This window comes from Epargyreus clarus, unplaced genomic scaffold, assembly GCF_041222505.1.
Source record: "Epargyreus clarus isolate Ecla_fem2 unplaced genomic scaffold, WU_Ecla_fem_2.2 ptg000027l, whole genome shotgun sequence".
NCBI classification, from domain to species: Eukaryota; Metazoa; Arthropoda; class Insecta; order Lepidoptera; family Hesperiidae; genus Epargyreus; species Epargyreus clarus.
Window position 1 is genome coordinate 9,797,893 of NW_027332234.1, and position 22,993 is coordinate 9,820,885.

At 34.9% G+C, this 22,993-nt stretch overlaps 2 protein-coding genes across 2 annotated transcripts in view; one reads left to right on the forward strand and one right to left on the reverse strand.

Annotated features, from left to right (window-relative positions):
• Positions 1-11,244, forward strand: part of RunxB (RUNX family transcription factor Runt related B) — a 47,848-nt gene extending 36,604 nt beyond the window's left edge. The window contains exons 5-6 of the mRNA XM_073088395.1: positions 10,210-10,374; positions 10,712-11,244. Coding sequence (XP_072944496.1) covers positions 10,210-10,374; positions 10,712-11,199 — 653 coding nt within the window. The 3' untranslated portion in view covers positions 11,200-11,244. The remainder of the gene's footprint in view (positions 1-10,209; positions 10,375-10,711) is intronic.
• A 1,121-nt stretch (positions 11,245-12,365) lies between these two features.
• Positions 12,366-22,034, reverse strand: LOC140753869 (carboxypeptidase A1). Its single transcript, XM_073088672.1, has 13 exons — positions 21,886-22,034; positions 21,336-21,496; positions 20,873-20,998; positions 20,350-20,446; positions 19,261-19,407; positions 18,157-18,408; positions 16,584-16,806; positions 15,365-15,501; positions 14,799-14,959; positions 14,209-14,331; positions 13,736-13,841; positions 13,497-13,643; positions 12,366-12,956 (listed from the first exon to the last, which is right to left on the reverse strand). The coding sequence occupies exons 1-13, from the start codon at positions 22,009-22,011 to the stop codon at positions 12,684-12,686; spliced, it is 2,079 nt and encodes a 692-aa protein (XP_072944773.1). The 5' UTR covers positions 22,012-22,034; the 3' UTR covers positions 12,366-12,683.
• Positions 22,035-22,993: the final 959 nt, after the last annotated feature.

Genomic DNA, 22,993 nt, shown 5'->3' on the forward strand with positions numbered 1-22,993 from the left:
TGAAGGGAAACTTTTAAAAAGGGCACCTGGATATATACGAGTAAAATGAAATATCACAGCAATTTTACGATATTAAGAGATAAAATTGTTAGGTTTTGATTCGGTTTGATCACTTGTTATCATCGCACTATTTAATGAAATTTCTTACATCTGTAGTTTAGTACATCTGCAATTGATGGAACGAAAAATTAATACAATCTCTTTATTCTTTTTATCTTTTAAGTATAGATTTTTGTGTAGACAGTATGAAAAACATCCCTTAGCTACAGAAAACCCTAAATTAGCGACAACTTTACACACAAGTGCTAATATGTAGTACCTACTGAACATAATACCGCACTATATGGATGCATACATAATGATAATTTTATCCGCGCATCATCGGAGCCTGTAAACATTTTAATGCGATGGGCAGTCAAAGTACATATTTACTTTGCTGATATTTTAATCCCATTACACGGACCGCGGTCACGGCGCGATTCGCATCGGCAAACTAAATATTTCGCATTAAATTATTATGTGCTTCTCATAAAACATTGCCGTTACGTATTTCCCTTTGCGAGTTTATTTGCATAATGTAGAAAGTGGGTCACATTTACTGGGTTGTTTTATAATTGTGACGTTCAAGGTGTTTAAAATAATGATTAAGGAATTAGGCAGTAATTCAATTCAATGTAAGGTGATTTAAATGGTGGTAGAATCAAACTCCTTGTTTAGCCAGGGAGTTACCATTACCAAACTGGTCAACCCCAACTGCTTAAATTAGATTCACTTAAATTAGATTTTTTAATTTTATAAACTTACCTACTGTTATTTAGATACATTAGCTTCGTATACCGCATTTCAATCATGATGAAATCATTCAAGTCTAAAATAGTGAAATAAAAACATATTGCGTTTGAACACACCTTATGTAACGTATGACATAGTAACGGATTAATTAGTGGTTTTAATGGAAATACGTGCCTCACTGGAAAATGAAGCTGCGTGTATTACCACGTAGATTTAGTATTCCTTGTCAAAATATATTTATTGATGTTATAAAGTTTATTAACAAGAAAGAATGCAAACGAAGCGGCAAAAAATAGCCAAATAAAACATGGTGTCGTGACGGTCCACGAGAGAAAATGTGACGATTTTTTTCAAGATGGCGTCGGAAAGTGTGACGATTTTTTAACATTGATAGATTTCTTCCATACGTCGATAACGAAGTTTCACTTCAAATCATCAATAAAATCAATCATATTATTACCTTACGTAATAAATGAACATGTACCACAGCTACGTGCACGCTTGCAATGAAATTTGGTACACTGAGTAGCATCTACGCAAGTGGTGCAAACTTCATTAGAGCTGGTGTCAAAGGGCCCTAACGCAATTACACACTGAGCGCTCTTGTGCACAGTTGAGACACATCGAATAGACACGCCTACGTATTTAGCTAGAGCTGAATCTATACAAAAATAGGCATGTGTGTACAATTGTATATTGTAAATCAAATAAAATAGGTTATTTACAAAACACTTTGAAAGTCAATACAACTACTACTACTTCACAAGGTGTTTCGTTATGGAGAACTTCCAGGAACTGAAACTTATTTTAAAGTTATTTTTATTGTGTCCAAATATTTGCTTTTATTATCTTGGGCAGAATGGATGTTGATATAAAACATGATCTTACTAGACGGTTTGATTTAGCTAGAATGTTTTTTGTAATTGTTTAAATTAGTCATGAATTAGTCCTTCTTATTAATTTTATGCATGATACATTTTGCTATTGAAATTTAAAATTTTAACAAAACTCTTATAATATTAGCATACAATAGTTGTCAATCGTCGTTATGTATTTTTCATTATTAGTATTACCATTTGCATGAGCATTATAAAAACAAAAACCTAACTTATAAAAAATTAAAGTCTTGTTACTTGTATGATTTCGAATAACCTAATGACAGATTATATGCTAAAATCTGTCAAGTCATTCGGGCTATAAGTGTGCCAAAAAAACCTTTGCTATCAGCTAATAGCATAACAATTTGTATGCCTAAATGACCAAGGTATCAAACGTATCTTGAGTGTATTGTGGAATTCAGTGGAGCGAGCAACAACGCAAGTGGCGTAAACTTCATTAGGGCGGGTATCAAAGGGCCATAACACAGTTACACAATATGCGATCTTGTGCACAGTTGATGCAGCCGATACGTCATGCATAGACGTGCGTTAACGTAACAAATATATACACGATAACAATAACTATTAAAGTTTTAACTAGAAATAACAACAATGAAGAGTTTGTGACCTCTGCTTCAGTCGTATTCCTAATCGGCAGTAATATTATAAGAGAAAATAATAAAACTGATAATTTTAATTGCTTTTGTTGACCTGTACAAAATAAATTTTGTTTCAATTTAAAAATGGCACATTTAATCCTATTTTGTTACACTATTATGACTGAAATAGAATAATTAAGTGATTTCTTAATTAGATTAATCACAAAACTTTCGTCGATCCATGGATTAAGTCGAAACGGCTTATATATACTATAAAGATCTCCAAATTACAATACTTAACTCTGCGTATGATAAAAATAAGCAGCTTAACATCAGAATTCAAAAGAGTTTATAATGAAGTCTAAAATTCATTGGTCGTAGGTTGAACGTCAAGGTAAATAACTCACAATTATCCTTTGGCTCGTAATATTCCAAGTTTAATTCCTCGTAGTGTGACATCGCCGGGTGTGAATCGCGAAGTTTTGCCTCATCTTGACTCCGTTACCAGATGTCAAAGGCCTGTAACTCAATTACACACCTCGCGCCCGCACTGCGAGCCGTCACGACTAGGGTGCCAGAACTTGTGCCGGTATACTGGAATTCAGTCTTCATTTTGTTTGTATACTTATATCTTGGCACTGTTATGCTATTGCTGTTAAAAGATATGGATTCAATATGGGAAGTAACTTCGCACTTTTAAACATAGCAAACAGTGCTTGGGTAGCTAAATACGATATTAAGTAGTATAGTAGTATATTATCTTTTCACATTAGGTAGCATCACATCATCACATTGGCTACATGACAATATATGAATAGGGAAAATAAATAAGTAGGTACAATATAGGCAATATAAAATAGAGCTTGTTATTAGTTTATTTAGGACTTTTATTTGATTTATTTATTTCTTCACATTGTTGTTTGTTCACGTTACATAATTGAAAATTCGAATCAATAAATAACACAAATAAGATTGAAAAATGCCACGACACGAATACCAAAAATGTCACAATTATATTATTATCATAACACGGCGTATAAAATCGTTCGAATCTACGCATCACATTTTATTGTTGCATCGATACAAGTATTCTCATTAGAGCGCGGAGTTTTTCGAGAGCTCGCTGTTCTCTTTGTACTGTTAAAAACAATTTAGCGCACTTCAATATGTAAATTCCATGAGATCCGCGGCAGTGGCGTCTCCGCTGCCCTCTTAGAAGCAGTAACCCTTGCGAAATCATGATAAATTATCCACACTCACGTTCACGCGTACAGTAGACACGACATTTACACGGATCTGCGGAAATATGGATGCGGCATTATATTTTTTGCACTTATGTCTTATGTTACTATTTAGTTTTCAATTCATAAGAAATACAGTACTGGGTTACCTACTATTTCGAATGATTACGTACTTAATTAAGATTAAAAAAAATAAGTGGTAAGTTATGGAGATATTTTAGATTGGTAAATTGTATCATTTGAACTCACTAAGTAATAAAATTATCATTTACCATTTTCGTGGTGGTTTGTTTTTCAATTTATTATGTAGTTTTAAAAATAAGTGTTTGGAGCAAAGGGGGAAATTGTAATAAATTGCAATTTACTTACAATTGAGCACTGCAGTTTTGTAGCGCAATATTCTATGAAATACCCTTTTTATGCGTAGGAAAGGGTCGAATTCCAGACCGATGTTATGTGATTAATGCTGCCTATAAATAATTATGTTATATTAATATTGCTAAGTAAGTTGTCCTATGTCAGGTCGTACAAAGTAGAAATGTTTTATTCATGTTTGCTTTAGAACACCTTTTTGTAACACTGTAATACAGACACTATTACTTTAAGACAAATATACATAGGTGTAGGATCTTGCAATATAAAAGTTAAGACGGCGATCGACGATCCATTTATTTGCATATCCTTGTGCCTCACGTCGTCGTGTGAGCGCCACTTAAAGTCGCAGCCTTCGCATTATTAATGAGGGAGCCTTAGAGAAAATTAAATATAGCATTAGGCCCGGAAGCCCGGGATTGTGGGGGGAGGGGAAGAAAAGAGTGGGGGTAACCCTTCCGCGCCACGCGACAATACGGGTGCATAATTACGCATTTGTAAATTTTAAATGTCCCACCCACCTCATACAGCCTTTTGTATGGCGTGATTCGCGCTTTTACCGAGCCTTTAAACGGTTTCAAATGAATTCGTATGATGATGACGCGAGCACGATTAACTCTAAATGCGACGAGCAATTTTCACGACCTCCATACGCATGTTAATAAATGCCGGCGGATTGCTATAGACGTTGCATTTCGGCGTGCTGTTTATCATTATTTTAAATGAGATCGAAAATTACGAGATATTTCTCGTAATGTCGTAATAATAATGAAATTTAAATTTATGAATAATAAAATATTTTTTCGTTTATGTTTTCCTTGCTACATTACTGAGGACTTACACAATTTATGTAGACGAAATCTATTGTATTTCATATTTCAAGAATATTTTTTTAATACATATGTAGATTGACTATACAAATGTAATGGATTTTTTGATTCTCCGTTAATTGTATCATATTTAATGCACAGTCCTATCGAATGTCATAATTTACTTAGTTAGATTTTATGAACTTTTACAATATCGGAGCAGTAGAAATTGCTGAGAAAGTCGTTTATATCTCTGCCTTTACCGAAATCTCTGTTTATTTACGAAATATGTCACAAGCTAACCTTCCAGTTACCCCTAACAGCGAAAGGTTAATTAAGCTAAACAAAAAGGGGTTAAACAAAATCAATAGCGGCAAATTCATTAAGTGCTAAGCAGATTGAAATCCAACATGGCGCGCAAGATGGCGTCGGGTTAAGGCGCGTTGACAAAGCGGGGTCGTTAGTTCGCGAGGCCTCTTATTAACCTTATGATGTATGAGGGCATCCGTCTTGCTAGCTCGCGTTACCAAAGCTATAAGTACCGCTGTTGCGCAACCCAAGCTTGTTTCGGTATAACCAAAATAGTTGGTTTTTTGTCGGCTTTTCTGAGGATTAAAGGGTGAAGGTATTGCTGTAGAGACACACATTTACTTTTTTACTTAGTGAATTTGTAGTCTTCTTAATTGTGAGGCCAAATGAACAATATATATGTTCTTACGATTTTCCTTTTGTTAGTAAAATAGATATCGAGACGATAATTGAGAAAAAATTAAAAACGTTGAAAATTCTGTAACGGTTTAATAGCTACTATTTTCGATAAAATATACGTACTTATTGTTAGTATACACGAAAATAATACGTGAAGATAACGCTTTCCATTTGTTAAGTTACAGGAAGGCTCAGTAATTTGTTGTATGTGGATATTAGGTTGTCCTTAAATGTCCCAAAATATGCGGAATACTTCGCAAATGTTACCGGGATGACATCTCGCTCATTCAACTCACGCAAAATTTTCTAAACTATTCACATTAATGTGGAGGCAACAATTTTAAACCTCGTTGAATCGTATCACACATGTGACAAGCGGAGCGGAAACTCGTGAGAATTAATTTGAGTTGTTAGTTTCTTCCGGGAATGGGAATTTAGTGTAGGTATGCGTTTAATTAAATATACGGGATTTGTATTTAATATTAGGCATGTTTTTATAAAAAAAATCATATCACATTTAACAAAGTTTGAATAATGATTTCGTGTTTTTTTCTTACGAGTTACATCTCTTGTATTCGTCGGATGTTTATTTTTGCAAAAAATGTAAATTGTTCAATGTTTGCATCACTACACATCCCCATTAATTTAGGACTTACACATTTTTTCCATATCGATGAATTTAGTTTAGACGTGCCTTTTAATTTGTTACCCATTTGCAATTACAAATATTTGCTATAATTATTGGATTGGAAACTTATATAAACTATTTGGTTTTGATAATGTTGATGTTGCATATGTCTGTTTATCTTGTGGTTTTACAAATTCACACACGTCCCGCTCGTTTGTGAATTTTCCATCGTGAATGCGTGAATATTTATCACAAATATAGGAATTATTTGTTATTAAAACATGTGCAATTCTCTATCAAAGATTAATGAATGTTAGAACCACAATTTTAATTACGTTAAAATAACATAAAAACAATGAACTAAGCATTCAACTTACATTCTGGAGAACAATACTTGAAAAGATGTAGAATAATTACTGAAAAGCGCTTTCAACCCTTTCCCTAATCGCCGCGAAGGGTCTTAGACGATCGTTAAAAAATTCACCCTAATCCGGAACATCGGAATCACACTAAAACGCAAATACTTTTATCCCGGCAATCCCGGTTATTCCAGACGTCTTCGCGGATTAGCGCTGTAGCGGTAGGAGGAAAAATGCAAGACGCAATCTAGCAAATGGCATTAAAATGTTTGGGTTCAACCCTCTCGCGGCGCGGCGCGATTTCTCAAAGTCCGGGAAGAAAAAACCCCTTCGAACCAATGTAGCGGACTGGCACGTCTTCAAAGTCCGATTCGTACTATAATACTACAAAGGAGTAGTTTTGATACTTTGAGAAAAATATAACATGGACGTCTGAATTAAAAAAGTGATTACCATAAGTTTACTGTTAATTTAGGTACAATATTATGCTATTTTAGGCAAAATTCTGTTTTGCTTATGTTTTAAAGTAGACGGGAACTCAAAATTACATAATATGTCAAGGATTAAATAAAATTGATTGTGTCAGTTATGTTAGTAAATTACTCACTTATACGTGAAAATAAGAGAAAAAATACGCAAATCGTATACAAAGGCAGAAATAGATTTAATAAACATTTCTTTCTTTTCGGTTTTAAGGGCATTAAAGTAACATTATGAGATTGATGGAATAAGCTGTAATCTGCGCTTATCACTACCATTATTTAAAGTGTTTACCATCTCCGTAACATCTTTTCTAACTATCTAAATCTATTAGTCCAAGTATTTTGCGATTACACATTGCGCACACAATATAGAGAATTCCAACATTTTTAACGAATGCAAATCGTCTGGAGTTGCCCTTTCTCTTGCATCTTTGAACGGGGAATGCAAAATGAAACAATGCCTCTTCATTTTTTATGTGGCGGATAAACAAATTTATCTATTTTATGTTCAAATATTTACATAATGGAAGAATGCTGAAAGTAATCACAGCTTTAAGTTTTTTTGTAAAGAACCTGATTATTACAGTGTATTCAAGGTTATGTATTATGGAAATGAAAACATATGGGTAGTTGTATTGAATTTTACTATAGTAATATATATACGAAGTACTTGTAAACATCAAAATATGTTTTGTTTTGGCAACGCTGTTATTATTTTGTTTTAAATTTTTCAGACATTATTTTGGCAACGCATACCTCAAAAGATCTTAAGTTTAATATGAATTAATAGTTTTACATACTATTTTCAAGTAGGTGTACAAGTACCACTCGTGTGTGTGCTATTAGTATTAGTAGTATGTAGTATTAGTTTATTTTGTGAATTATTACAATTGACAAGAACAATTAAAAAATAAACTTCTAATTCTAATTAGAAAACGTTTATCTTCGAAGTTTGGTATAAAATCGAAATGATCGTCTATTAAACTAAATCGTTTAGAGATAATAAAGTGCCTGTAATCCATTCAACTCAGATTCAATATCTTAACCCGTTATCGTAAAAGCTTCGAGGTGAGATTAGGGCGTAATCCTAAAAAGCAGCTCTTGTCTAATTGCACCGAACTCATGAAACACTATAAAGGCTAAGCGGTCGGATTCAAAATAATGTGTTTTACATTTTCGTAGCGACGGTATCTGCGACATAAAACGGCCTGTAATTTATTCTATTGCTGAAAGGGTTGGGTTGGCTCGGGGTGGGAATTACCCAAGGTGGGTGCTAAAGGGTTAAGCCGAATATACGGGGTCGCGGCGCCGGCAAACTTCGTTAATTTATGCGCTTAAAAATGTCAACTGGAAATTATGACGCCGAAACACATTTCCTATTTCATAAATGTATTTGTAATAATACTGTATTGTTTCTCTTTTTTTTTATTGTTTTGTTTTTCACGAAAATTTGTATCTATTTTTCTATGTAGCATAACTACCCATGTGTGCATGTAGCTATCCAGTTAGTTACCTATCTTGATATTAACTAACTATTAATAAGTTTTGGCAGGTTAATTTTAAATTCGTTGGAATTAAGTGTGAAAATTACCTGAAGTACCAATATAAATACAAACTTATAATACGAATTAACAAACGCTAAATTTCAATAAAGAAATTAAAGTTCCTAACAATTTACAACTTGAAACTTTTAGGGCAATAGTATCTACTGAAATTTATGAAGTTATTTGTTTCAAAGTACTTGTTTCGGAGTTCTTGTTACCTATTGAGAAGGTTTCGACGTATCTTTCAACACTTTTAGATAAGGTGTCTAAAATACTTAATGAAAGGTAGATAAAGTCTTGAAACGACAAAAGAGGCCTAAGAACAGTAGTAGGTACTAGTTTGAAAATTTCCATTTATAGTTACTTTCTGTTTTACAAAATGAGTTAAATACTTTTAATAAAATTAGACATTATGCTTTTGTCTGATGCGTTGAAAACAAATTAAAGGAAATTAATCCATATTATTTAATTACCGTTAGTATTTTGATAGACAATTAGTTGATTTTTCCAATTTACCGTTTTTTAGATTCATTAAAATTCTGAATACGGTTTATGTAGTTTTTTATTGTGGTTAACAAATATTCAATAATTGCAATATTCTTAAGATTCAGCACAAGAAGGCCCTTATTAAGTGTGGTTCTTATTGGAATTATTAAACTGATTTCAATTTTTATTACACCTGGGGGGTTACTATAATCTCTTAAAACAGTATTATTTTAATCATACATTGAAAATAATGTTTTAAGCAGGTCGTTTAACAACAAAATAATGTTAATGCAATATTGAAATAAAACTTTCCTGAACTATGATGGTTTTTTAAAGATGGTGGTAGGCCCCCTGGATTGCGTATAAATTAATACCGAACGGTGACTTAATTTTTATTAGAGCAAAAAATTGTTTGCTGATTATTTCTACAATATATTTTTAACATTATAGGATGAAGAAAAGAGCATTCGGTATCAGGCTTAAGTACTTTAGTGATAGTTATTTTCTACAATTTCTTTGTAACAATTCAAGATGAAGAAAATATCTTCCGGTAGGCACCATAGTACGCTGCCACAGCATAGGGTACCTTTTGAAGGTTTTCCCCTCGTAAACAAAAAAGAAAAAGAAAAAAAAAGCACCATAGTACATAGGTACTTTAGTGAGAAAATTTAGAAATAACGGCAACTTCCTTGGGTACAAAACAAATACAGGTCTGTGCAACTTCTAATCCTAGAACAACAGTCCGAACAATCACCAACTTTTGTCGTCAAAGTGTGTTGCGGGGTAGATAAGGTGTGAATTGAAACAGTGGGGGAGGAATCATTATTTAAATATTCCGACGAGTGCGTTAAGCGGCCGTTAGCGTTAGTCGAGCGTTCTGAGATAACTCGCGGCCCTATTGTTTTGTTGATTGACTTGTTTTCGCACTTAGAATAAGGATTATTGACTGTATTGTAGGGTGAATACGAAAATGTTACTCACAAACAATCATTTGCATTGTTCGGAGGTGCTTTTAAACTAGTTTATTCGCGATGACGTAGAGCTGGGGAATTATTCTTGTTTGTATATTGAGAAATCTAAGTAAGGTCTAAATATAGGAGGGTATACTTTCTTATTCGTAACTTGATCGATATAAAACTGTTCCATACTATGAAAATGAAAAGTAATCTAATACTTTTCTCTTAGCTACTTATTGTTTCCTAATTGTATCCTAAAGAGGAGTCGTTGCTCAGAGTTGTACAATGCTGTAGATTAATTGGAATTTCTTTGTTCATAATGATGATGATGTAATAAGTTGAATATTTTTCGTAGGTATAGCTCACCAACTGGCAGGTCTGCCAGGTGGCGAGTGGGGAGCGCTGGCGCGGCATTACCCCCCTCCACTGCTGCCCACTCACCCACACTTCACGCCACACGTGTTGCCGCCGGCGCACGCGCAGCATCAACACGGTTTACCTCCACCACCACAAGAAACAGGTCAGCAAAACTGCCCAAGTAGAAGTGTTGTTTAAGAATAACCCCAGCGGTGTTGCAAATAAGTGCCTAATGCTTGATAGTGTAATCTGCCTGTTTGCTTAAGTAACTCTTTTGTAATCACATTTCAGTGTATTCACAAAAAAAAAATCTTTAAATACAGAATTTTCCTTTATAGATTATTATACCCATTTCTATAATTTCATTAGTAAATAATAAAAAATATATGACATTTTCCATACGCGTGGTGTATATTTTAAATGCAATCGAGTTTAAAAACTTAATAATACGTTAATTTAGCAAATGTGTTTACAAAGTCTTATAACATTTTTTATTATAGACGTAACATCAGACAATCCAACAACGATGCACGCGCACAGTACCACAAGCCCCGCGACCTCGCGGCCCGGCTCGCCGCAGGACGACGACATATCCGTAACAGCGTCCAGCAGCCCGCCGCCCGACGAGCGACCGGGCGCCTTCACATCCGTCACGCGATCGAGGAAACCCTTGCAACCGCTACCAGCGCCCTCTAGTCTATTCCACAGCGCGCTAGCAGCGCAACTGTTCCTCAATTCTCCACTACTGCCAACGCCTCCAGCTTGGCTCTACTCCCAACTGTACGGAGGGTATGACTGGTGGCTACGACCACCTCCTCCGCAAGAAGATTCTAACTCTAGTCCAGATAGAGAGGAAGAAGCGTCCACGGCATCGAATGCGAAGAAGAGACCCGCGTCACCAGACTGGAGCGACCAGGGTGTCAGAACTCGCAGCAAATCGCTGATCACTTCAGAGAGACGACCCGTTGATGTGTGGCGTCCGTATTAGGGTTCGTTTATATCTACCAGACATAGAGCGGGTCAGACCCGTGCCGTGGCAGACAAAATAGTGTCTGTAATGTGCATTAACGTATTTCTCTACCTATCGCAACACGCATGCACTAACTTCCTTGTCTATGATTTTGTCTGACACGGGCTGTGTCTGACACGTTCAATGTCTGTAGATATAAACAGGGCCTTAGTGAGAACTGTTCATATTCGAGAAATACAGGAAGTATTTTAGTGTTATCGGGGTGTGTACCGTCCGAAGTGCTTTGTGGGACACGTGACTGTAGAACGTAGTCGAGTGAAGTTTGAACTCACGGAGCGTTTTTCTTCTGCCTCCGTTTTATTCAAAAATTATAAGAAATATATCGATATAAGGCAAATGCGTACACCTCGGAAACGAATCATGCCGTGAAAGCTGCAACTCTAATGTACCTTTCTGTTTCGTCTCCACAGCCACCGCCATACATATTTCTGCCTAATAATAAAGGAGATCATATTCAAAGTGTTCCAACTTAGCATTCAGGCATAGCAACGCATCTGCCAACTTTAGGTAGGAATCCCAACTTATCTGGGGTTTATGACCGATGTCCATAGGGGAGAGTAGTCACCATAAGATAGATTGCATGTCCATTTACTATTTCTATGTTCCAAAAACCAAGTGAAGTTTCGAGTCGGCGGAGGCAGAAGAAATAAGATTCCTAAGTTCTCATAATAAGGTTGGATACGAATTCGGTAATAGTGACCTCTGTCGATATGTGTTTTTACGTTAGATAAATGAATGTGAATTTCAAATTGTAATGTTTAAATTATTGTTGACTGTATTATAAGATAATGCAAAGTCTGTAAATAAAGTTAATGAAGTTTTTAATTTCCGTGTGTTATTATCCCGTCGATATTATTATCCAGTAGTTTCGCTGTAAAATGATGTGAAAATAAATGTAACTGAATTTAAATTCTTGGCAACTAGTGATATGAAATAATAAACTAAATTATTGGAGCTCGTTTGATGGCGCGGCGTGAGGGATAAATTTTTGGATTGCATCCATATTATTCGCGACCGCAACAAAATGTATGGCATTTTTGTCCGCTGGGTATAATGTGTTGCGACATAAATTACACATAATGCAATTTGCTGATCTTACAATTAACATTAATTGAAAACTATGGTCACTGTTTGTGTAATAACATTTTAATAGTAAGTCACAACAATCATTCAAACGTTAATTATTTATACAGTTCAGTTTCATGTTTTATACGAGTTAATTTCACAGGTAGATGTGACAATTCTTTATACTGTTACATTTAATTTGCGATTAAGACTTAACTGAAAAGATTTTTTATTAAACAGGAAAGTAAGTAGTCAGTAGGAAAGGAATATTACCTATCAATATGAATTTACTATATTTATGATCATCACGCTACAGCTATTAAGACGACACCATATGTATCTACGAATAACTACGGATTACCGAGTTACATTTTGTATCATTTAGAACACACACAAGACTGGGAGCTTCTACACCGTCTATCCACAAAGTCCATAAGCCTGAACACACCATTGAGTGCTTCGGCGGCGGTTGATATGATCTCCTCTTTAGGCAATAGGAACCTGTGCTTCTTTCCCCGGAGTTCCACCATGTAGGAGTACGGGATGTTCGCTACGGCGTAGCTCCAGTCCGTGCTTGTGCCGGCCGCGTAGTACATTAGATCCTTAGTACTGCCCACTTTGTAAGTATGTCTGCTTGTCTCGAATATAGCCTGGAAAAATGTGTATAAGAATTGAGTTCTCATAAATAAAAAAAAATGATTTGGATGATTTTTGCACTTATATTGTTTCCCAAGTTGCCATTACTCCATCTCATTGCCAAGTTAATATATTTAAAATATAAAATATTATTAATATTGATGTGGTCCCATAAGATGTTGTTACGTTAACTAATTACATAATAACTTCAGACAGAAGGTCCCTTATGTAGGGACTGAATAAATTAACCGACTTGGTATTACGTGGATCTTACAACTTTTTACGAGAAGAACTGAATTGCGAGACTTGGTTTTTTTGCTGGTTATGTTTTTGAGGGCATTTAACTTTGTTACGTCAATAAACGCAATCTTTTTATAATATCGATATTCATATCACTGTGGTGTGGAGCTGAGCCTTATGTTATATAAGTTGGGAGTAGTATTAAGTTAGTCATAATAAAGACATCATCTAAGCAAGACGCGTCTCAATAACACAAGAAGAAGAATATGACATTGGTAAGTAATAATAAAGAATATTTGTGTTATTAATTATACCTTAGCCATAGCGGTTCCTCCTTCAAGTAACTCTACATAGTCCGGGCAAGGGTCGCCAGTGTATCCCCAGGGAAAGATTATCACTTCACCGTAGCTATGGAAGGACAGGAACACTTTGAAAGTCACCTCCGATCCCAAAATCACACGCTGTTAATAAAAAAAGAAAGAATAAAATAATAAATAAACGTTTATTTTTTTTTCCTTTATATAATGGTTAGTGGTTTACATAAAGAACTTACTTTGACCGCAGCAGTTTCAGGTTCCGAAAATGCTTTTGGTCCTCTATAGAATATATTTCCAGGATCATCTGATGAACCCTCTTCGCCTTTTTCTCCCCATCCGTAACTATAAAAAAACATTTCTATGTATAATTCAGATAGGAACTTAGGAACATACTGATGATGATAGAACTTCACCTATTTCTGTTTTCTGACAATGGTTTTAATCCACTGTGCTGTTAATTCAAGCAAACATACGTAGTGAAGTTTAATAATAATTTGATAGTATTCAAGAGCATCAAATCTACAATCGACCTCAAGTAAAATTCCTTTTTTAATTAGGATCGATTAATATGTTTGTGTGTTATTTATGTTACACGTATGTGTTTGTGTTATTTTAGAGCGATTTACATATTAATAAGGCTAATACGAAATATGTTTAAATTAAACTTTTATCCTATCATACATTTACGTCAGTAACGTGTGCAACAAACCTGAAATTCCTATTGAGGTCGACGCCAACGCACTCGCCGTATTTCGCCCGGTTCTTCCGCCACATGCGGTCATGTGTGTGCGTGTATTCGTATCCGTCTGGGTTCATAACTGGTAGGATGTACCTGCGGGCCAATTGGTACGTAAATCTAATATACACATTAAGAGAAAATCACTTCTCACTAGAAAATAATAGACTTCTCAATATAATTTCTTCTTCAACTTCAACTTCTCTAACGTGCTGATGTATAGAAAATATTATGGTAATAGTAAATTTAAACAAAGCAGTGATGATTTAGTAGTTGCTAACTCAGGTTAAGACGTACAAATCTAAGACTCACATCTCTGATTTTTCAAGTTATAATTAAGTGTATTCAAAATTAATTGACACTTGGTTAAATTATAAAGGAAAACATAGTGAGGACACCTGCATGCCTAGGAATTTTTGACTATGGGACTACGGCCTACAACTTATCTCACTCTGAGAAGAGACCCGTCAGCAATAATAGGTAGAGGGTAGGCAGCACCACACAACAATTACACTTTTATCCTACGCTATTGTAGATACTAAGTAGTTACTTAGTAAACTGACCAGTCCTTATTGGTAATAGTGTCTGGCTGTTCATGGAAGGTCCTGATGATTCGATCAGCTATATACGTGACGACCGCTGTACTGATCCATTCACGGGGATGTATCGCGCCGTCTATCCACACACCACTATTACCGGTGCGACCATTCGATATCTTAAGCATCTGTTGTCAGGAGAACAAATAATTACTTAATTCATTCGTACTTAACCGTCGATGATAGGCTCTACTAAAAAGATGTAAAGACACATTTCTTCTTCTATCAATTATTGTTTCTATGCGAAATATAAACTCGACTTCTTTATAGAATAAGAACGACTTAAACCATATATCACCACACTAGCAGATTAAGTAAAGATTTGTAGACGTCACAAAAGTTTTGAGAGCATTTTTCACTTGATATAAGAAAATTAATTATAAACAAAAACTTTTTTAGTGATCTTATTCCAACAATGTTGCAACTAATTGCAAAGTACTCGTAGTCTTATAATAGTTTAATAAATTATTTACTTAAAATAAAAGCACTTGCTGATCTTAGATGGATAATTAATTAAGAAACTATGATATTACCTTTAAATCCCGACCTTCAGCCGACTTGCCAATAACTTGTACAGAACACAAATAGGGGTATTCTCGGACCAAACTGTCCATATATGAGTATATCACTTCAAGGCGATGGTAGTTATTCCAATCCATATTTGAGCGACCTGTTACCATTCCCATGGTTGTGTAAATACTGACTATAATCATATAGCGATAACTTTAAAATTGTACAATAGGCCCACTAATTACTATGAAAGAGACAGAGTATATCGTTTTGTAATGACTATTGTTATTAATACTGATCAAAAATTAATCACCAATATTAATTACACAAAACCTTACAGTGACGTTTATTTTCCAGTTATCGGTTGCGTATTTATGTAGTTAATGATACAAAAAAAAATTTAACTCATAACAAAATTGCTTCTCTTAGTCATACTTGCAGTGAGTCATTCGAAATGAATTTGCTTTTATCTCCTTAGTTAAGTACTCGAGTTATCAAAAAAGTGATTATCGGGTTAATTCTCAAGAATCTTTGTAAAGGTCTACTCATTTTAGCCAAGATAAGGTATATTTCAAATTCAGTACTTATGTACTTAATGTCTAAGTATCAGCGGTAATCCGCTTAAATGAAACATTATATTCTGCCATAATTTATCTACCTCATTCTTAATTTCATTCCATATCTCAATTCAACGATTAACTCCACTATTATATATTTTGATGGCACCTGAACCATTGACATCAAAGCTTCAGGTAGAAAATGACTATTACAGCGCATATGCAACTGTAATCAACTAGATAAGATTACTTCCTACCCGAGGTTGGCTATACATGCACCGCTATCCCTGAGGATTAAGCTGAAATGTCTCACAAAAGTATGTCTCTTTTACCATAACCTTCAAGCCAGAGTACAACATGTCTCCAAGCCGCTCCAAGGATAAGACTTAAAGCCGGCGATGTATTGATGACTCCTTTGGTGTTGCAAATGTCCATAGGCGACGGTGACTACTTTCCACCAAGTAGCCCCACTGCCTTACCGGTAGGTTAAATATAAAAAAAAAGAAAAAAACTGCTTTTGTCAGGCATAAATAGGTGTGGCAGTGGTGTTGCTAGAGTCAAATCACAAATGGTTTTACCAGTTTTAAGTTAATGTCAAAAATATAATTGTGCATGTGCTACAATAATTATAACATCAGGCGGGTTGGGTTTCCGTGTGCAGTTTAAATTACATACACATACATACGTTTTGCCGAACTTGCTCTAATTTTCGCAATGGTTCCCCCCTGTTCCTTATCCAGCATGCTCGTAACATCACCGATCGCTACTGCGTATGGAATCTCTCGCTCAAGCAGCATACCGGCTACCTGCGCTGATCGGGGCCCTTCAACCATAATGTCCATAGTGCTCCGCTCCTCTTTCCAAATGTTAATTGCTGAAAATGAATTACGTGGAAAGAATTCAGTGTCGTAATATGTGATCGCTGTGTTTATTCTGAGGTATTCTCGCAGTAGGAATAATCTGTGATAGTTGCAGGTATATCTGAGGCTTTGTGCTTTTGCCATCACGACAACCATTTCTACTGGAACATACAACAGGTATTTGGGCAAGGCAAAAAACTGATTTATGGGTAATTTATAGTACAATAGTTAATCAACGACCGACATGAAATAAGACTGATGACCTACTCACGATGTTCTACAGACATCCTTTGAAAGCAAAACCACTTACACTTAATTCTAGTAAATAAAAAAAAAACGCTTTCTACACTCACAGCCCACACTAGGATTCCCTGTGTCGTGGGTGCCATAGACACACACATAGACAAATACAAAAACACCCAGACCCAGAAACAGAAATCTCAATTCATCATTTAGAAATCTGTCTGGCCGGGGATCGAACCCGGGACCCTTTGCGCGTCCGACCCGCATGGTGACCGCTCAGCCACGCAGGTCGTCACGCATTACAATATTTTTATTTGTAGTATTCATTACTTTATAACTATTTTAATTAATGTTTATTAGGGAATTTACCTCCAATAGTGTCGAGTGTTTTCACGAAGTGCCTTTGCCCTTCATTAATAAATTTCACTTCCCATACCTGAGTTTTATAGGTAGTCGGTGCCACTTTGATTTTGTTTGTTATTACGTTAATAATTTAAATGGGTTTTCAATAATTCCTATTTATTATTCACGATAAATTTTGATGTTTTAAGTACATGTCATTAAGTTTGTGTCAGATTGATAACATTGACTTTTTAAGAGTTGAATGTAGCTATGGTTTTTTGAGAATTATTAGAAAAACGAAAAAGGTTTTTGTGTATTTGATATTGGATAATTTACTCATATCGATGTTTTTACCCGACTGCCAAGGAAGGGTTATGTTTTTCGCGAGTATCTTGTATGTTTGTCTTTCCTTATTTGGTCGGATCTAACATATGGATGGATGAATTTCGACAGTTAAGGTGTCATTATATTCGTCTCAATGACCCTAGTGTCCTTAGATAGGTGTTATGTATTTCTCGTGTTACTACTCACGTGTACTTGCTATTGAACGTGGTAGTGAGAAAGTGAGTTGAAAGAGAAAAGTGTTTTTTATCGTCCTTATTACTATTTATAACGTATTTGAGGACATGATATTAAACTCTAATTTAACACTTCGATGAAAATCGACAACTTGTTAGGTAAGTCTATAAGTAATAACCTACCTCAGTTTATCAATTTTCAATAATTGCTCTAGTTCAATCGGATATCTGTTTGTTACTTAATAATAAACCTTTTTTTAATCAGACTGCAAAACTTACCATCACTCTCCTACATTTCCTTATTAAGTAAAGTTCTGTCCACAAACTCCATTAAGGCCTTCACACATGCCAAGATCTCGTTCCCAGTGACTTCGATTTCCTCCTTCGGCAATTTAAACCTGTGTTTCTTGCTCCTCAACTCTATCAGGTAGCAGTAGGGGATGCCAGCGGCTCCGTAGCTCCAGTCATTGCTGGTGCCCGCCGCCCCATACATCACGTCACGGGATATCCCCACTTTGTATGTGTTGCCGCTGTTGTCATAGATTGCCTGCGGCACACAAACTTTGTACTAATGTATGTTAAAGGTAATAATAATTTAAAATTCTTAATTTGAAAACTACATTATTATATATTATAGAAATAGGCTTAGTGCCGTTTAGGAAGTATTCTAAAGACAAGATGGTTAAAATTATTTTCTATTTTTTAATACATTTAATACAACACATAGTCATGGAATCTACCTATTTGTATATGTGGCAACTGCTACCCATGGACATCTCTAATTAACCTTAACCCTTACAGAGATAAGATTAGAGGCCTACTCGTGGTCGATCGCAAATATCTTGCCACTTCATATCTCAGTTAGAACGTCACGTATTGTCTCTCGTTAAGCATACCTCTATTTCTATGTACATCTTCCGCTCTATCATACTCGCACTACTTTACATGTGTGCATATACTTTCATAAAATGCCCCATCATCATCATCATCATCATCATCAACCTTTATCATTTTTTTACCTTTATCATCAACCTTTATCATCACATACCTTTAAGATTTTTTTTTTATAAATCTCTCAGGTATGCAGTTTTACTCACGTTGTTTTCCTTCACCGTTTAAGCAAGTGATAATTAATTTCTAATACGCACATAATTTGAAAATCAGAGGTGCGTGCCCGGGATTTGAATCTCGGACCCCTCGATCGAGAGGACGCGTTTCTTAACCACTAGGCTATCACTGCTTTTTTTTACATAAAATGCCTACTTACTACGAAGCGCCCTATAATCGCGTGACAGAACCACATTGTTTCAGCTATTTCAAAACTTAGGAGTAAACAACGAAAAAGTACATCATGATGTTCAAATTCCTCTCAATTCAATTCTATTAATTAAAAAGTAACCTTTGACATAATTGTAGCTCCTTCGAGTAACCGCACATAGTCGGGACACAATTCTTCCCGAAACGCAAACGGGAATATGATAACTTGTCCATAACTATGAAGTGTTATGTACACTTTGAAGGCAATCCCAGAATCGGAAAGAACGTCCTGAAAAGTTGTGAGTTAGTTATAAAATAAAGCTTATAAAAATTACATTTTTCTATTATTTGCTTTCGTTTCTGAAATCCGAACAAGCGACATATGGAATACTTATTTGAGGCCATGGATGGGATTCATACCGAAAATCATCACTGAAGAAAAAATACAAAAAAATTACTAAACAAAATTCACCGAATATAGAGATTGATAGATTGAAAAAGAGATAGATAGATATACTTGTTTAATACGTACAATATTACAAAACCTAAAGTAAATAACGCATTAATTTCCAGCAGTAGGTACAATCGTTAAAACCGTTCGTCTGAAATTGATTTACTACTAAATCCTGTTTGCAGTTTAATCTGAGCGCCTATCGATGATGACACGAATTTGGTATCAACAGCACATTACAGCTAAATAGTGCTGTGCAATTTACAAGCGTACCATTACAATGAAATGTAATGTAATGCCAGTGTAAAAATCGTTGTAAATTAGTTTAAATTGCTGAATAGAAATGTCAAAATAGAATATAATATGTTTAATTAAAGAATTCTGTTTGATATTCAAACTTCAATATTAGGAAAAAGAAAATTAAAGATTTTTAAAGCTTGTAGATTTTTTTGTGGAATAACGTCCTAGGCATCATTGCCACACTCTGTAACTCTATTCTGATTTAAAGGAGGTGCTAAGGGCTCTGCTACGTATAGGAACTATATATAGGGACTAAATTTGCAAATTTCGAACTGGATTAGATAGAAATGTCTTCCGTTGATTATTACTAACGGTCCTTAGGAATAGTAATAAATATATGGCTGACCTCAGGACTCAAATAGTATATAGGGTTAATTATAAAATGTATGTATGTAAGAGCGGCAGTGGCTACTTACCTGTGACTATTTTTTTACTCGAATAAAAAACCCGAAGATAAAGTTACACAAATGTTTTGTTTACCCTCACAGCCGATGATTCAGGTTCGGAAAACGGCGTGGGTCCTCGATAAAACGCGTTTGTGGGCATATCCGAGGACCCTTTACCTCCCCAGCCAAAACTGAAAGTTATTGGAAATATTACTCAAACTTATGACAACAAATTCAGTAAAAAATGAATTAATTACTTAGATTACGTTAAAGAGTTGTTTCTATTTTAAAAAAGAGGCAATAAACGTATTTTTTTAGCATGGTGTATTATAATAAATGTACCTTATTTTTTCAAGTATTAAGGTTTAAGCTTAAAATCTATTTTAAGGTAAAAGCACACTAATAAAAAAATCAAAAATTAACATTTTCAAAATAATAATTAGGCAATAACAACGACATTTAGGTATTATATGATATGATATATAATCATTTAGGTATTGTATGAAATAATGAATTAAAGGAACTATTTAATGCATTAACTTATTAAAATACAAAACAATTACTAAATATAATAAAAGTAAAAAACAAAATTGTAATAATTATTCCATGTTTCTAACCTGAAGTTTCGGTTCAAATCAACACCAACACATTGGCCGCCGTGCCAAGCGCGATTCTTGCGCCACATGCGGTCCTTTGTGTGCGAATATTCGTAGCCGTCGGGATTTACTACGGGAAGGAAATACCTGTAGACAAATAACATAATTACTTATATTAAAAGTAGAAGGAAATATTTCATTTATAAATCTTATATATAAAATTCTCGTGTTACAATGTTAGTTACCGTACTCGTTCGAAGCGGCATTACCGAATGTCACGAAATTTTATATGCATATTCAGTAGGTCTGAGAATTGGCTACTATCTATTTTTCTAATGAATATAGTGAAAATTGATTCAACAGAAGAGCTAAGCAGCGAATTCAGGACTTCTTCATATACTACGGCTTATCTTTGATTTGAAACCTATATTTATTCAAACCTAATATATATTGTACGGTTAATAATTACCATAAATGATCTTACCAGTCCTTGTTAGTCATGCTTGAAGGTAGCTCATTGAAGTTCCTGACGATGTGGTCAGCGACGTACGAAGCGACCGCGGGCGCTATCCATTCCCTCGCGTGGATCCCAGCGTCCATCCACACTGAGTAGTTTCTCGCGTCGCTGTTCGATATCTTTAGTACCTGGGTTTAATGAAGGCAAAAGTCAAAGATTAAGGGTTAAAAAAGACAAATATTCGAAGACAAATGAAATGAATCGAATAAATTGACTCAAACGAAATCATAAAAACAAATAAAATGAAATAACATGAAAAAATATTGTATAATCACGTTAACGTTATTAAAAAAAAATAATGTAGGAATTATATTATTTTAAATAAATACTTACTTATAATTTTACAATTTAACAAGAAACTTATGCAGTGGAGAAGAAATCGAAAGCGAGGAACTTTCATCTCGGATTTATTTTTTATTTTTTGTACTTTAAAATTTCTTTATTCTTAGGAGTATAACGCATTTTCGTAAAGCATTATTTTTTAACTGTTCTGATTTTAATTAAAAATAAAGTGTACCTTTAAATTTCTCCCTTCCAAAGAAGTGCCAATAACCCCGACAGTGCAGATGGAAGGGTAGTCGTATTCCAGGCCGTCCATAAATGCGTGTATCACTCCCAGCCGGTGGTAGTCATTCCAGTCCATCCGGGGTGGCTTCTGTTCTGGTTTTTCATCTATTGCACACACGTATCATCAATGTTTTATTATCAAATAGACGTAGCAAAGAGAACTGTACCCTTACCAGGAGTTTTTACGTTACGCAAATACGTAAATAAATACCAAGTCATATTTGTCAAAACATAAAAAGTCCTGGTAAGGGTACTGCGATTACACATACGTAGAAAGTTATGTGGGTCGACTTCCTATTTATTCCTAAGGCCAAGACGTCTGGGATCATCTTTAAGAGGGCTCGTATTATTAAAAAACTGTTTTTTTTTACAATATAGGAGTAGCAGACAAGCATGCCGTCCACCTGATAGTAAGTGGCTACTGCTGCCCATGACATCTGTAATGAACCACAGATAGGATTAGATATTCCTACCTGAGGTAGGCCACAGATGCGCTGCTACCCCTGAGGGCTAAGATGGAACGCCTTGGAAAAATCTCCCTTACCACACCCTTCAAACCGGAACACAGCAGCGCCTAACACTGCAGTTATGAGGTAGAAATCGGTTCTACCACATAACTGCAGTGGTTACTTATAACTAATCATCCGTGCACAATAGTGACCAATGCCAATGTGACCAATGTGATTTATAAAGATAACAACACTATACAGTCTACGTATGAATAAGGGTATTGAATCAAAAGAAGAATAGATGAGTAATTACTTTTAGTGGCTTCTTCATTGGGATTAAGTATTGGCAATTTCATTGCGATATTTTTATTTCTTCTGGCCATCTGCGATTTTGAACAGTCGAAACTTTATTTCAACCTCGTTTTATTAAGCTTGCATTTAAGTTTATTAACCCATAATTTGCACTCTGATTTGTTTTAAAATTTTGCAATTGAAGAGTGCAAGAGAATCCATTGTAAAATTGCCTGATTCACATATAAATTTTGTTATTTTCCTACATGTTTGTAATTATTTCATAATAAATTTACATAATTTTGTTGTTAGTCTCAT